General features: G+C 52.7%; 1 protein-coding gene across 2 annotated transcripts in view; it reads right to left on the bottom strand.

Annotated features, from left to right (window-relative positions):
* Positions 1-16,368, bottom strand: part of AGAP1 (ArfGAP with GTPase domain, ankyrin repeat and PH domain 1) — a 566,367-nt gene that overhangs the window by 360,297 nt on the left and 189,702 nt on the right. For both annotated transcript variants that reach the window (XM_068962986.1, XM_068962992.1), the window contains exon 3: positions 10,167-10,254. In XM_068962986.1, the coding sequence (XP_068819087.1) occupies positions 10,167-10,254 (88 nt within the window). The remainder of the gene's footprint in view (positions 1-10,166; positions 10,255-16,368) is intronic.

Here is a 16,368-nt window from a genome sequence, read left to right as displayed (position 1 = left end):
TTCTGCAAGAACTATCAAAACGTGAGACACGAAGGGAACAAATGCTGCTGGGAAAAACAGCCAACATCGCTCGATGCAAGGTAGCTGCAGAACTTCAATTTTTTTTTTTTTTTTTTTTTTAAAGGGGGCACCTGAGAAGCGTCAATAAAACGAGGGATGGCTGGGTAACCGAAGAGGGAGGCTGTTAGCTGGACACCCAGTGCTCACCGCCTGGGCTGTACGCGAACGTTCCAGCATCAACTCCTTTCTCTGAAATAGTCTGGTGGTAAATGGAATATATTTAGTGGTGCACATCTGTTTCCTTGGGCAAAAACGTACTTACGGTTATTTATTTTTAGTGCCCTTCAAATTTATTTTAAGCATCAAAAAGGATAAATTCCACAAAGGACTGAGGCTGCAGGACAGAGAGCCCAGCTGCTCACCTAGTGGCTTTAAAAAACAAGGCCAGGCCCCACCAGCCAGGGCCCGAGACGTGTCCAGGGGCAGGCGCCTCAGCAAGGTGGATGTGGGCGTTGGGTGGGCTGGCCTGCACCCACCAGAAGCTGACCAGACGGGCTCTCTGTCCCTCAGACGTGACCACTCTAAACTAGTGTTTCCTGGTAAAGAACTTATTAAAAAATTTTGTGTGTGTCATGTGAACTGTATTTTTGAATATGTTTATTTAAAAATAACCATAGAACTGTCAGTTCACACAGTCCTCCGCATGCAACTTAGGTGTTTGTTTCGAGAAAACTAAAAGGGCTGGTGGCTGTGAGGTGGGATCCTGTGGAGAAACCCAGAGTCCTCTGCAGGTCACGCCTTGAAGTGTGGACACACTGCAGGGCAGGGGTTGCAAACTGTCTCTGGGAGTGGCTGCCGGACAGTCAATAATCCAGGCCTTGCGGGCAGTAGCCTTGTTTGCATGGGGTGTTTTGTTTTTGTTTATTCTTACAAGCCTTTAGAAACGCAACAGTGACCCCTCACCAAGGTCAGCGGCCTGGGAAGCAGCCGGCACCTCCCCTCCAGGCTTGCTCCCCAGAGAGACTGCTCCGTGATGGTCCCATTCTTGCCTGAAAACTGGAGACAGCAATCCAGGGTTTGCACTTAGCAAAAGACTTTGAATCTTGAAAAAAGTACATGACCTGTCACTTTGTACAAAAACAGCAAAAAGGATTAGTTTATTAAATTTTTTACCTTCTAGGAGTAAAAAGACATAATAGTTTAAACTACTGTGTGTCAAAAGCCTGTGTATATGTAACATGGTTGTTTTGTAAATACACGTTTGTCCAGACTGCAAAAAAAAGAGAAATGCACCTAGTCCTTCAACCGCATGGGCTGGGGGTGACCGCTGCGGGATAGCCGTCTGCCCTAGAGGTTCCTGCTGGGGACACGGCCCTGAGCGTTGGGAATGTCACCTCCCATTTCTGGGGGTGGAGCTGGAACACTCTCAGGAACCGTCTTATTCCCCTGGAAACAGTGTCAGGACTCAGCAGAGGGGGTCCGGCCAGTGTCTTAGGATGAACACGCTGGTGGGCAGGAGGGGTGTCAGCTCGGACAGGCCCAACAACTGTTGTCTAACGTGCAGTTAAGTCACGCTCTAACTGGTAGCTCAGTTGGTATAGACCCCACCTTTAATGCAGGAGACCAGGTTCGATCCCTGGGCCGGGAAGGTCCCCTGGAGGAGGAAATGGCAACCCGCTCCAGTCTCCTTGCCTGGACAATCTCATGGACAGAGAAGCCTGGTGGGCTACAGGCTATGGGGTTACACAAGTTGGACATGACTTAGCAACTAAACCACCACTTAAAGCTCAAAAAAAAAAAAAAAAACCATCTTGGAGCTTAACATTTCCCTAGAGGAAATGATCTGTCATTTCGACGGTAAAACTTTCAAGACCCCAGTCTCCTTTTTCCTATGAACGAAGTGGTTTTGTCATCTGTGAAGTCAGGAGGTGTCTCAGGGAAGCAACAATCATGTCCCCCAGCACACAGGCTACTACTGGGGGGCTCTGGGGCTCAAACGACACCACGGAGCGTGTGGGGATGCTTTCCGGGAGAAGCCAGCGTGCTCAGCTGCTCAGGTGTAAATGACCACCTGCAACTACAGCCATTCGTCCTGAAGCCTCGCCTCCTCCCCGACTGCAGGCGCCGTGCCCAGCTCTCAGCAGGCCCCCGGTTTCCCGCTGAATTAATTATAACAATACGGGACGGTGTGTTCAGAGTTCCAAACAACCGACTCAGAGACACATTTTGTCCTGCCAACTCTGTTCATGCCAAAAACATAATCTCCTTACTCTTCATTTTACGGCCTTTTTTTTCTTGTTAAAAATGAAGCAGAACCTACTTTCTCTTTATTTCTTTGAAGTGCTAGCAATAACTTTAGCGTTCTTCGCCTGTTGTAAAGGCAACATTATCTGATCCTCAATATGGCTTACGTGAGAGGGGACACGTTATTTAGCACGCTGTTTACGCAGATCAGGACGATGACAAGCGTCAATGATTATGTCTACAGTTACAGACCGAGTTAGCATCTGCAATAATTAGAGAAGGTGGCTGAACTGACTGCTGCTTTACCTACTAAGCCAACCTACCAGCAGGCTCTTCATAAGGTCTCAGATACTCCTCATTAAAAAATTACCATGTACTTTTAATCACTTGGTTACAAGTAACATGGTAAAATTATGTGGAAACACTGAACTGGCTAGATTTCAAAACTCCTCAAATTTTATTAGCGTTTACAGATTTTGTTCATTGGAACATTAAGCAGCACCCAAGAACGTGTTCAGAAATAGGCCTAACATCTGCTGAGCAGTGGTAGCTGACAAAATTTTTTTTTTTAAGTTTATTTGATTTGGAAAGGATTTTTGGAGCTGACAGTTTAAATGCATTTCATATGTCCCAGAAAATAAAGGCTGGTATTTACCACATGGCTTGTTTCTAAGAAACTAAGTAAACATTCATTCTAAACAGTTCATTTTTTAAAAAGTGACTTAAGATACACAGGCTCCTGAGAAGGCTTTTATTGCCCTGACGATACGTGCATCTGTTGGGGAACAATTCCAGGGGGTCCTCCAGGGATGCAGGGATTAACAGAGACGTCCAGCTCGAGGTGACCTGACCACAGCAGACCCCTGCTTCCAGAGGAGGTGCCCACGGCCAGCACCTGACATCCCAGCTAGGAACTGGCAGGGCACGGTGGCAAGCCCAGGGCCGGTCACCCTCGAGGGGCACCGTCGGGCTGGACACACCAGGGAGGAAAAGACAAAGATGGGGGGCGCTCCTCACCCCTCTTGGGGGGCCCTGGGGCGCTGAGGCACCTGCAACCAGAAAAGCTCCTGACCCCCACCCCCCGCAGCTCAGACAGCAACCCCACCCCGGGGCGAGAAAGAACCCAGGGAACTCAGGCTCAACCCGCACCACTGGGGATGTGGTCAACTCACTATTTTTTTTTACTACTTTTATTTTTTTTATTTGGCTCTGCTGGGTCTTGGTTGTAGCAGGAGGGGTCTTTGCTTGCAGTATGTGAACCGTCAGTTGTAGTACGTGGGATCTAGCTGCCTGACTTGGAGGAGGGGGCAGTCAAACCCAGACCCCCAGCGCATTGGAGCACGGAGTCCTAGCCCCTGGACCACCAGGGAAGTCCCCAGCCCACTTTAAATTCTCTTCTTTTCTCTCGTTTCCAGATGACCACAATGTAGGTCCCAGGCGTCTCATACAGAGCTCTGGTGTCCTGAGCTGAGCTGCACTTAAAGCTGGTGGAATAAACACTGTCATGGGAGCCTGGTCAGGGAACAGGCTGTCTGGGGCAGGAGCAGAGGGAGGGTGGGTGGGTGGGAAGCGGGGGCGTCACGTTCTTGCTGCTGGTAGACACGAGGTCCTGAAGTCACACGGCGAGGAGAGCTGAGGAAGAAGGCTGTTCACCTGGAGCAGAAGACACAGCAGCAAAGGACCAGGACCCGGACGGGCCATCTGCGCGTCCCTGGGCCCTGCCGGCTCTGCGCCAGGGCTAAGCAGAATCGTCCACGTGTCTACCCTCCCCGTCCCCACAAACGACTCTCGGAGCAGAGGGAGCAAGTCCACATTCAGGCGGCTGGCTAACTCACCCCGGGCCAGGAGGACTGAGAGCTTAGGCGGCTGAGGCAGGCCAGGCTTCAACCACAGGCAAGTGAGTTTCGGGCCTGGCACGGAGGCTCAGGGCTTCAAGGAGGAGGGCAGCCCTGTCCCTGGGGACACTCGGGCATCCGGGCGCCCCAGCCGTGAGACCCCCCACGTCCCTGGATGCTCTGGGGCTCCCAGGAAAGACGCCGCTCCTCCCGGGTCACCAGCTCGCCGCCCTCCTGCCGCCGTCCTGCTCCATCCCTGAAATCACTCAGCCCTCCTCCCCCACACACACCACTGGGCCCGAAGGCAGTAAAGAGGGCGCTGGGCAGGTACAGGTCCCTCTCCCAGGAAGGCAGGTCAGTTCCCTTCTTCCCGTGAAACCGCTAAGTCTATCAAACTCCGTACGTCCGTACCAACAAGAGGAACAGCTGCAGGCTCCTTTCAGCAAGGTTTTTAAGAGTCAAGACATACCCGGTGTACCTCCCCACACCCCAGGGCACAGTATTAAAGCACATCCCACATTCTATGACTTACGTTCAGAAAGCCTGATTTCTCACCTTGACTAACACACATTATGTAAAGCTTTCCCTGACTAGCCGTTATCTTGTCCTACACCTTTCCTTACTTCAGCAAGACATTCAGGTTTCTTCTGCCCTTTCAGCCCCTCCTCTTTATGCGGAAGAAGTCCCTCTCCTCCTCCTACTTGGGAAGGACATGGGCTTCCCTCCCCACCTCCAGCACGTCCCTGGGGGAAGACCCACCCTTCATTCTCTGCCTGCACTCTTCCGACCATCCTAGTCTGTTCTGCTCCTCACAGGAAGGGCGCAGAGCCGCAACTGCTAGATCCAAGTCCATGCTTTCTGTTCTGGGGTGGTGGTGGGTGCTGCCACACGTGCGGGCTGGAGGGGCCTGAGAGCAGAGATGGATGGAGGCACCGCCCCCGGCGCCGTCACAGCCCACCACCCTTAACATCTACCACTCCAGCTGCTGGACGGTTTGATCCGTCTCAGAGTTGATGGGCCCCTTCCCCGCCCCCCATCACCGGGAGGACAGCTGCTGGGAACCAGCCTTTCTGGGCCCCAGGTCCTCTGTGTGGCCCACGGCAGGAGACACGAGGGAGGAACAGAGAGAGATACCTGAAGCTCAAAGCCCTCGGGGACACCACGGTCTCCCAGCTGCAAGGGGACGCGGCTCAGGCTGCCCATGTTCTCCATCAAATCCCCACATAATACTGGGCAGCCTGAGTTTCCTTCCTTTCTCTTCTTATCTTGAAGGGAGTTAAAAACAGCGGCAGACACGTGGGGTCTGCAGCGGGGAGGCGAGGACGCACAGTGGACATCGAGCATACAAACACACGAGCTGGAAACTAATTACATACCCAGATCCTCCTTCACTGGCCTCACTAGCAGCCATCAGCAGGGCACGGACGGCAGAGGAGTAATTTCCATCGGAAGTGAGTGACAGCTGTGAAATTCCATCATCGGTGTGAAGGGCACATGTAGGCTGACCGAATCTTTCTGACCTTCCAGGAGACCAGCGTGGGCCCGGCCAGTGAGGCCTGGGGCAGCTACAAGTTCTTCGTCTCACTAAGAAGTAACGGGGCAACTTCGACAGCTCTGCGTCAACGCCCAGGGTATACTATACACATACTGCTGTGGGTTAACTTTCCCTAAAAATGTAATCCATTCCAAACCCTCAGTACCTGTGGGCCAAAATCCAGAGCCGGTTATCTTCATGACATGAAGGAAATGGGGAATCAGACACGGGGAGGCGTCCCTGGACGACAAGGCAGAGACTGCAGACGTGTCCGCAGGTCCAGGACCACCCGGGGCTGGCAGTAACCAGGACCCAGACTCTCCTGAGTTCCCTCGGCAGCAGCCAGCCTGTAGAAGGCCTTGCTCCCGGACTCTCGGCCTCTGGAGCCCTTAGAACACAGCTCTAGTTTCAAGCCACCCAGACTGTGGTCACTTGTCAAGGCAGCCTTAAGGACTCGGATACACACAGGCTGTCTCACACACGATTAAAAAGGTTATGTGCGTGCCCCCAAATTTTACTCTTTGGATTATTAACACTTCCGTGGACTTACAGGTTCCCAGCTGAGTTACCTACTTGTGTGCATTGCAGGAAGGGAAAGTCGCTTAGTCGTGTCCAATCCTGTGATCCCATGGACTGTAGCCACCAGGCTCCTCTGTCCATGGGATTTTCCAAGCAAGAATACTAGAGTGGATTGCCATTTCCCATTCCATGGGGAAACTTCTTGACCTGGGTCTCCTTCATTGCAGGCAGATACTTTACCGTCTGAGCCACCAGGGAAGCCCTGTACATTGCTAATTCACTAATTATAAAAACACACATAATATTTAAATCCATTCCCTCATTTCCAATTGTATCTTGAAAATAATCTAAAGTGGATGCGTCAGCTATCTTTGCCACAAGAATAAAGTATTAACCAAAATGGATCACACAGTGAACGCACGACAGACGTCATCCTCTGAAAGCGGACGTAACCTGCACTTGGGAGAAGGCTGGGGAGGTGAAAACAGAAGGCCCTGACCACCTTCTCCCTCTCAGGCACCTAGAGATCCCCCCACCATGGGTCAGAGTGACACTAAAGGACTGTTGTTCAGTCGCTCAGTCGCATCCGACCCTTTGCCACCCCGTTGACTGCAGCACGCCAGGATTTCCTGTCCATCACCATCTCCCGGAGCTTGCTCAAACTCATGTCCACTGAGTCAATGATGCCTTCTAACCACCTCATCTTCTGTCGCCCCCTTCTCCTCCTGCCCTCAATCTTTCCCAGCATCAGGGTCTTTTCCCATGAGTCTTTGCATTAGGTGACCAAAGTATTGGAGCTGCAGGTTAAGCATCAGTCCCCTCCAATGAATGTTCAGGGTTGACTACACTAAAGGTTTTTTACATATTGATTAAAGCAAAAGGACAGCCCTGTGCAGACAGGAGACGCGCAGGGAAGCCCCAATGAGCTGTGTGCACAGACAGAGCCCGCAGCGACATGCCTCCCATGGAAAGCTGCTGCCCTGTGGAGATGGCAGTGTGTCACTCCAGTCATTGTATAAGAGGCAAGGGGGATAAATCGGTAAGCTTCCCTGGTGGCTCAGTGGTGAAGAATCCTCCTGAAATGCAGGAAACTCAGGTTCAATCCCTGGGTCGGGAAGATTCCCTGGAGAAGGGATAGGCTACCCACTCCAGTATTCTTGCCTGGAGAATCCCTTGGACAGAGGAGATAGAGGGCTACCATCCATGGGGTCCCAAAAGAGTTGGACACGACTGAGTGACTAACCCTTTCACACTTTCAATAACAACAGCAAGGAAATGGGAGGGTCTCACAGCTCACCCGGAGTCCAGACCCCTCAGCCCAGCACCCACGACATAACACCAGCAGCTGTGCCCTGATCTGACCCTTTGCTGCAAAAGTCGCTGCGGGTGCAGCTGAGCTGCGATGGCACCACTGGCTTCCGGCACCCCCTGGAAAGGATCCCTCTGCTCCCACATTCCCCATAAACCTGGGTGGTGACACGGTGCCCGAAAGCTCCAGAACATTCACTGCTGTCAAGCTTCTCGAGGAAGCAAGCATGGGTAACTGATGGATGTTAAGGCGTCTGGCAAGGATTGAAAACACTTGGCAATTACAGGTTCCCGGACCAGAAGCAAGGACTCTTTATGTGCCAAGGCTTTTCTCACGCATTTCCTTTCAGAAACAACAAATTCTGGGCCCCTCCTGCCACCACGTGGGGCTTGCCCCAGCACGTGGATGTCAGTTCCCTGGTCTGGAGAAGTGATGCAAAGATGCATCCACCCTGCCCGGTCCCAGGGTGGCGGGCCCTGGGAAACAGGGGCTCACGCGGGGCTAAAGACTTCCAGGCACCAGGGGGCATCTGCTCACGGTTCTTCCAGGACCCGGAGGCCCTGACGCATGTCCACGGCGGGCACCCCTGTAGGCTGCTGGCAATGCCAAGAATAATCCCTTGACCCGGAATCAAACGATGAGAGGACAGGTGGCCAGGCGGCAGGGCCAGCCCCTGAAGGTGAGAGCAAAGATCACGGACACTCTTTCCTTTGACCTGGGAGCACTTGGGCACCGGCCCTGCTGAGTGGTGAGACACCTCCCCGCTACGAATGGAAGGACGGACGTCCCGAGAGTGAACTCGAGGCACTTCCCCTCTTTACAATCGAGGTATTCTGAAAATCATATGACACCGTGAAATTCGCATCGTTACGAACTACTGCCTGAAAAGTGGAGAAAGTGGGGCTACTAAGATGGCGTGTCTGGGTCCCCCCACTGGGGATGGTTTTACTTTTGATGCACAAACACGCGTGAGAAAGGCTTCCATGTTCATCAGAATCTAAGGGTCCACCACACAGAAAGCACAGCGAGGCCCAAACGTGACGGCAGACACTGAAACGGCAAAAGTCACAAAAACGACAAAGCAGCACCACGGACGGGGGAAGGGGAAGCTGGCCATGGGCGGGAGACCTGGGGACCCCCACCAGCCACACCAGACGTCAAGTCGGGCAGGAGAGAGGCCAGCGTGCGGCCGCGAAACCAGGGCCCAGACCACGTGACCGCTAGGGCCCCCACCCCCGAGTGAAGCCCAGGATATCCCGGGCCTACAAGCAGCCTAACTCGAGGAGGTAGGGTCAGCAACCTACACAGCCTGTCCCGAGGAATAAGCAGAAACTCAAGAAAAACAATCTCTAAAAGACTCTTGGGTGTAATCCAGGTGACCACGCCTAAAACCCGCACTCACGACACGAAGGCACATGTACACCAGCACACCCCGAGTACAGAGTCCAGGAGAGGGGAGAGGGGCCGCCTTTACTGCCTCTGAAGCACGCCACTGTCCAGCATCTGTATCCATTTCTCTGTGGCTAGGCATGCCTTTCCTCCTTGACTCCCACATCAAGCCTTCACCTCTAATCTCCCTGAAATCATCATGTGGATATGGATAACGGAAACATGGCCTTTTCCCTCACGTGTCCACCGAGAATTCTGCAAAGTCACGGCAGAGCCCCAAACAAAGGTGGCCAGAGAATTCCACCTTCCACACGCTTCGCAATGATTACAAGGTGCCCAGCAACGAGAGTTAAATACTAGAACAGGTGTTACAGGGAACATGGGAAGCTACTCAGAACTACTGCTAAGAAGACATCTAAGGGACAAAACAGGGTGAAATGTTTAACTTAAAAAAAAAAACAACACAAAAAAGGGTAAGATGAGAACAAAACAGGATGGATAACACAGAACGAGGAGGCAAGGGAGGACTACAGTACAGAGTTGGGTCTCTCCTCGCTCTTCAAACAAGACAAGCGCTGCCATGAAGGAAATGTATAGTTACCTGCATCCATATCTGCAAAGAATGGAACAGCCAGTAAGAAAAAGAAGGAACCAGAAATTCAGTGTCTCAGAGTTGGATTTTTAAAAGGTTACACGGAGAGAAAATATAATTTAGAAAACGGTGTGTGTACACGCTAGCTGAATCTGGGGGGACACAGAAGCTGCCTGGTTTCCTAGCCTTCCTACCGCTGTTTCATTTACAGCGAAAAACAAAACGTGGATATGTTAAACTGAAGAAGTAAAAGCCTCACGGCAAAAGAAACAGCTTATTCTCATGCAGAAATGATTACTCCATGTTTAGAATGCAATATAAAGGGGCAAACATACTCAAACGTATGGTGGCGGTCATCTGAAGTACTCGGGCCTGCGACTGTGGAATAGTCCATACCAATTACGTTATAAACTCGACATCCAAAGTGAAGACATGTCCGAGCAGTAATATTTAAAGGCATTGACACTGGACTCATATGTGAAGGGAAAGAACCACCAGGTAAGAGGCGTATTTAACAGTATTTATGGTTTGACTCTATTGCTCCCAATGCCAAGACGAAGTTAACGTGACTGGTTGGCTGACAATACTACCGAAAAAGCAACATAGCTACGGATTTCTACCGCTTCGTATTTTATTCTTTTTCTTGATATGGGATACATGACAGTCACAATTTAGAATATGCTAACGAAAACCTCGGCCAACTAAACTCTCTTGAGCTGGAGACTGTCTGCCAAAAGAGCATACCTTCGGGAGACTCCTCCTGGACATACGTGCCGGTCAGATAGCGGTGCACCAGGGCCGACTTGCCGCTGGCCAAGTTACCCACGATGCCCTGCAACACAGAAATGGACAGTCACTAAGGAGCGGTCAGTGTACCACGCTTTCAGCAACCTGCAAACAGACAGGGGTGGAACGGACAGCAATCCGAAACATCATCTCATTAAATTCTTCTCCGGGAGAAAAAGGGATGCCAGCACCCTCAATTAACATCACACATCTCTATCAGTCTCCACGGCCTGTAGAATCGACACAGTTTGGACACACGTTGGCTGTGGTGGCATTTTTCTAGATCCCATGAGTGCTGGTTACACTGGAAAGGTGCACAGTTGAGTCAGCCCACCAACACGCATCGGGGACCCTCAAAACTCTCAACAAGGCACGGACGAGGTTAAAGAGGACACAGCGGCAGTACTGGGCCATAAAGAGATCAGGGGACATTCTGATACATTCCATCACGACCTCAGGGCAGGATCAGGAGTCCGGGAGGAACAGTGTCCAGGAGGGACTGGAGGGGAGAAAGCCGCACCAAGCAGGACGGAGGTGGCGAGGTGGCCTGGTCTCTGGACACGGGGTCCCACACTGCAGGGCCGAGACGAGGACACACCAGGGGCCCACGTTCATCCTCCCTAAAACAGGCTCCAGAGAGATGTGAGGGACCACTGTCCCAGCAGGTAGGAATGCACCATCTCCAGGGGGCAAGGCTGGCTTTATCCCACCTTCCACCAGAGACAGCTCCCCCGTGGAAAGCTCCCCACAGCTGACACGCCTGGACGCAGGGACCACCCCTCGGGACGCCCCCGCCTCTCGGGAGCTCACCCCCCACCATCTTCTGTGTGAAGACCCTCCTGCATGACAGCCTCTTCCTCCCCCAATAGAAATGCACCCCCCAAGCCGCGCTGAGGCATCAAAATCAATCCCTGCTTAGGAAAAGCAGGACAAGAGCCCTGCCCCGTACAGTCTCCTCCCAGGAAGAGTCTGCCTCTCTCCCCCGCCAGCCAGGCCTCCGGGGCACACCTGCTCCCTCCCTGCTCACCCTGAACCACCCCCCGAAGTTTTTGATTCTATGGCTTCAAAGACACTGCTCAAGGTCACCAACAACTTTGGTTTCTGAAACCCCTCACCTTCCCTTTGCCCCGACCCAGCCCTTCACCAGAAGCTGTAGATGAGGTTCTCTGCAGACTTCTGCCTTGGGCTTCCTCTTGGAATTCCGTCTCAGCCATGTGGGCTCCTTCCCTAGGATCCCCTGGATCCTGGATTCTAAAGCCCACCCGAGGGAGCCAAGGCCACATCCCACCTCCTCGTAAGGAGCTTCAGATTCCCACTGTCATGTCTCAGCCCCGCCCCCGTTCAGGTAAACCAACACACACATCCAAGGCTCTGAGTGGACACACCTGACCACTCACACCCGCCTGGAGGACAGTTTGTGAGCATCTCCACCGCTGCACGGGGCAGGCGGTGCAGTCCACCCACTGGCGCTCAGGACAGCCTTTGGCTCGTCACCCTGCCTGGGGAGCTCCCCCTCCTCACCCCGAGAATACCAGAGATTCTTTACGGTCAACACTGCAAAAATGCGACACCCTCATTTCACAACTCTTGGGAAACCTCTCACTCTGGCTACAGGCTGGAGTCCAAGAATTTCATGAGCAGACAACAACGTGTCCCCTCCGCATCCTTACAGTCAATCTCGCTGGAGGCACCCTGGCCAGGCGGGAACCACACCCACGCTTCACTCACCCGGGCCCTCCTGCCCTACTTCAGCCAAGAGTTTAGGGCGGTCTCCGTGCTTCTCTGCACGCCCAACACACTGTCCACTGCTGTCCTCCCACCACATCACGTCCCCCAAGACCAGGAACTAGGTCTCGGATACTGGCAAGGACACTCCTCTGTGTCCCTACACTCAGGAGTTTCTGGTCCCAACAAAGTGCTGGGAAATATGGGATGGGTGGGTGGATGGGTGGGTGGGTGAGTGAGTGGATGGGTTGATGGGTGGGTGGGTGAGCGAGTGGATGGGTTGATGGGTGGGTGGATGGGTGGGTGGGTGAGTGAGTGGATGGGTTGATGGGTGGGTGGATGGGTGGGTGGGTGAGTGAGTGGATGGGTTGATGGGTGGGTGGGTGGAGTGGATGGATGGGTGAGTGGGTGAGTGGGTCAGTGAGTGGGTGGATGGGTTGATGGGTGGAGTGGATGGGCAAAGGGTTGGGTAGATGGGTGGATGGGGTGGACAGGTGGGTGAGTGGATGGATAAGGAGGTAGGAGGGAGGGAGAAGAGAGAGATGTTGGCTGGTTGGATAAATGGATGATGGTGCCAATAGCTAGGACAACAAACAGATTAATAAAACAGAACACATCTGACATTATTAAAATCCGACCTAAACCCCTGAACCCATCCTGTCCTTCCCACCAGTCAGGCTCCTTCCGTCCTCAACTTGCCCTTCCCTGCTTCAAGGTCCGTGTGCCAGTGACCAAGCGCCACGCTCAGCCTCACCGACTCTGGACACCTAGACATTTCCCCACCAATCACTGCCCGAAACAAACTCTTATGCATGCCTCAGCCATCAGTTCAGATGTCACCTCCTCTGAGAAGCCTTCTTAATGCCATAGCCTCAAATAATGCTTCCTCCCAAAGTTCCCTCACCGCCCTCCTCACACAACCAGCCTGCCTCTTACCTCTGTTTTCCCAGCATCGTATGTTGAGGGTCTGACTCTCTCCAGTGCTGACAAGGGACTGGCTGGCTCTCAAGTGGGTCTGGTTCTCCACCTCCCAGCACTGCCCAAGGCAGACGCCTGCCCCCCCTCACCTCCCCCTCCACAACACTGGGCAATAAATGAATGAATGACTTAACACCAATGAGTAGAAATGAGATGCTTCATCACTACGGCTCCAAGCTCCGGACCATGTGGACAGAACCTAAATAAAGCTGTTTCCTTCCTGATTGGACTCCTGCCTTCCCTTTGCCGTGAGCCTCTATAATCTGAGAATTTTCACCTATTAATTATTATTTTGCTCAAGGGCACCTGCTGTTTGTCAGCTTCACGCTGAGAAAATCCAAAACAGTATGCCACTGAATTGAATTTTTAATTAAGATTAGGCTGCTTCTTTCCCGAGGAGGAAAGTGCTCGAAATCAAACTCTATTCAGTCTGTGTTTTCTATGTGTGAAAACATTCTCTCCTTCTGACACGTCAACAATTTGCAAAGAATTAACTCGCCCCTTGCAAGGATCAAATCGCTCGATCCCCCACACGGGGCAGGGGGGGGAAGGTGTTTTATTTGAACTGAATGGTCACCTCAGACACCTTTTTATGTGTGCACACCATGGGCTTTATTTTAATTTGAAACACTGGCAGAAACTAACAGCCAGCTGTGAGGAGAAAATAAAACAAGGGATGAAAATGCTCTTTAAGCTGCAAAGCTGTGCTGGGATCTGTGAACAGCTCCTGGATACAAACCAGAGAAGAATGGAATCGAGCCAGTCTGGGTCTCCAGGCTCAGGAAGAAGCAAGGTAACACGGGTAAAGGTGCCCTGAAACTTACAGAATCCTGTGTTCTGTTGGCAACACGTGACCACCGTGGGCCTGGGCATCCTCGGGGCAGAACTGTCAACTGTCAGGCCGTACGAGGTGTCTTTCTAAATTGATTTCTCTACTGCCCACACTCCACTGCTTACCTGCTAAACACGGAGTTGGCTGAAAAGAAAATTGAGGCTTTTGGTTAAAAATCCCAGTTGGGAATTCAATGAAAACACACAAATGGGATGTGACAAGTTGTGGACTGATGCCCTCCTCTACGAGGCCAGAGATCTCAGGAGTCCTTTCCTTTCTGCTTGGAGCTGAGCGGTCAGCACATGCTGCCTGCAGACATCCACAGGGACCCGAGTGTGGACCCGTGGCAGGGAGTCCGAAAGCAACCGGCCATTCATCATCTCCCCACTACCGACCCCACCTCGGGAAGCAGACAGCCCAGCGCTGCCAGTCTGGAAAAGAAAGCCAACACTAGGGAGTTCCCTGGCAGTTGGGTGGTTAGGACTTGTTACTTTCACTGCCGAGGGCCCAGGTTCAATCCCTGGTCAGGGAACTAGGGTCCCGCACGCCGGGCAATGGGGCCAGCAAGAAAGCAAACAAACATTGACATTTTTCTCCTTGACAGATTCCAGAAGATTTACGCTCAAACAAGATCTAAAGAGTCCACTTGAGGCCTGCTATTCTGTGATGGACCTGCTGCATTTCTGAAACGGAGTCGGGGATCTGAGGGGCACTGACCTAAGGGGCCTCCCGTCCTGGGGGCCGCACCCAGCAGGACACAATTGTGGCCCTGTGGTCACACACAGAGGTTGCCCTTGAACAAAGGAGCGTTTCTGCAGACGCTGGGCACGCCTTGGCACGGAAGGGGTCTCCCGGGGAGGCTGGGCTGCCCGCTGCTCCTCCCCCCAGCAGGAGGGCGCCAGCGGGGGTCCTGGCCGGCCCCACACAGCTTGTGGCGGGGTGGGCAGGCCCTTCCCCAGAAGGACTCCAGAACCCTCTGCATTTACTTATCCACGAGATGCAGTCCGCCCCTCCTGTGAATTCCAGCCAACTTTACGAGAGAGTTCTGTTTCAGGATCGTAAATCCACCTGTTAACACGGCCACCCCACCCCTCCAGGCATTGATTCCAGAACACTGCATGCTTTGGAAACACCAGCAGAGAACAAGTCTGGGTGGGAGGCACCCTCAGTTATCACGGGCTGGTGTGTGGCTCTGGCAGAATCATCAACACCTTCAGCTCTCCAAACTGGGTCTAAACCAGAGGGTCTGATCCTCAGATGACACTTCAATCCTCAATTCCCCACCCGCACCAGCCACACTGGCTCAGGAGGGCCGATCTGGAACTAGGAAGCCTTCCTGGAAATCTGAGTGGCATCCCTGGCTGCTGGACTGAGACTGCTGACGGCACTTCCTGGCCAGGGCCCGCGGGGTTGGCCCTCTGCCGGGGGCACGTCTCAGCGCACGCGGGGCGGAGTGGCGCTGTCCCTGGGCTGGGCCTGCAGAACCCACACGTCTGGGGCACCCTGGGACGGCAGGCCCCGTGGTCTCCCCCAAGGAAGGTGTCACTGGGGAGGCTCAGACTCGCACCACGGTCAGAGTCCGCCACATGAGACGTTTCACACACAAACACACACACATCATAACAACACATGCACACACACATAAAAACACACACACAAAACACACACACACACACAGACACACACACACAAACACATATACACAGAAAAAAACCACATACACACACAAACACATATACACACAAAAAACACACACACAAACATATATACACACAAAAAACCCATACACACACACACAAAACACATACACACACACATATACACACACAAAAGAACACCTATACACATATATACACACACACACAAAAACATACACACACACACAAACACACACACACCCCCTCCAAATGCCACTTTTTGCGCAGCAACGTGATCATGTAATAGCTCTACTGGTCCTTGTTTCCAATTTAAGGTGAGGGGTGCAAAGTGTGGAAGGGCTCAGAGGTATGACTGCAACAGACCCAAGTTACCTTTTACTTCAGTCAATTTCTAAGCTTTAAATCTCCAGGAGATAGTGGAGGATAGAGGGGCCTGGCGGGTTACAGTCCAGGGGGTCGCTACAGTCCACAGGGTCGCCAAGAGTCGGATACGACTCAGCGATCAAACAGCAAACAAAGCTTTGAGTAGCCTCGCTGAATTATTAAAGCTCACAATGAGAACGAAGCTTTTTTCACTGCTCCTTCATTAACAGTACATAGCCACATGTTCTTAATAATGAATTACAGTTATGACTTGATAGTTAGCCACAGAGACTTTCCATGACATCCCGCAGAGGACTAGCAAAGGTGTGGGCGGGTGGGTGTGTGAGAGACAAACCGATGAGTGTCTCTTGCTCACTGAAACACACACACACACACACAGGTATGAGAGAACGGCAGGGGGGGCACGCAGCCCTGCACACAGGCCATCTGCCTGGCCGCCCATCACGACCATCACAGGCACCCTGGGCTCCAGCCCCAACCTCAGCCTCACCTGCGCCCCCCACTCCCCAGGACACACCGGATACACCTCTGGGCCCCAGGGGAGGAGACGGCCCCCGCGATGAAGACGTGGGGTGCTCACAGG

The sequence above is a fragment of the Capricornis sumatraensis genome, chromosome 2 (assembly GCF_032405125.1).
Source record: "Capricornis sumatraensis isolate serow.1 chromosome 2, serow.2, whole genome shotgun sequence".
NCBI classification, from domain to species: Eukaryota; Metazoa; Chordata; class Mammalia; order Artiodactyla; family Bovidae; genus Capricornis; species Capricornis sumatraensis.
This window is presented reverse-complemented; position numbering and strand designations above follow the sequence as displayed.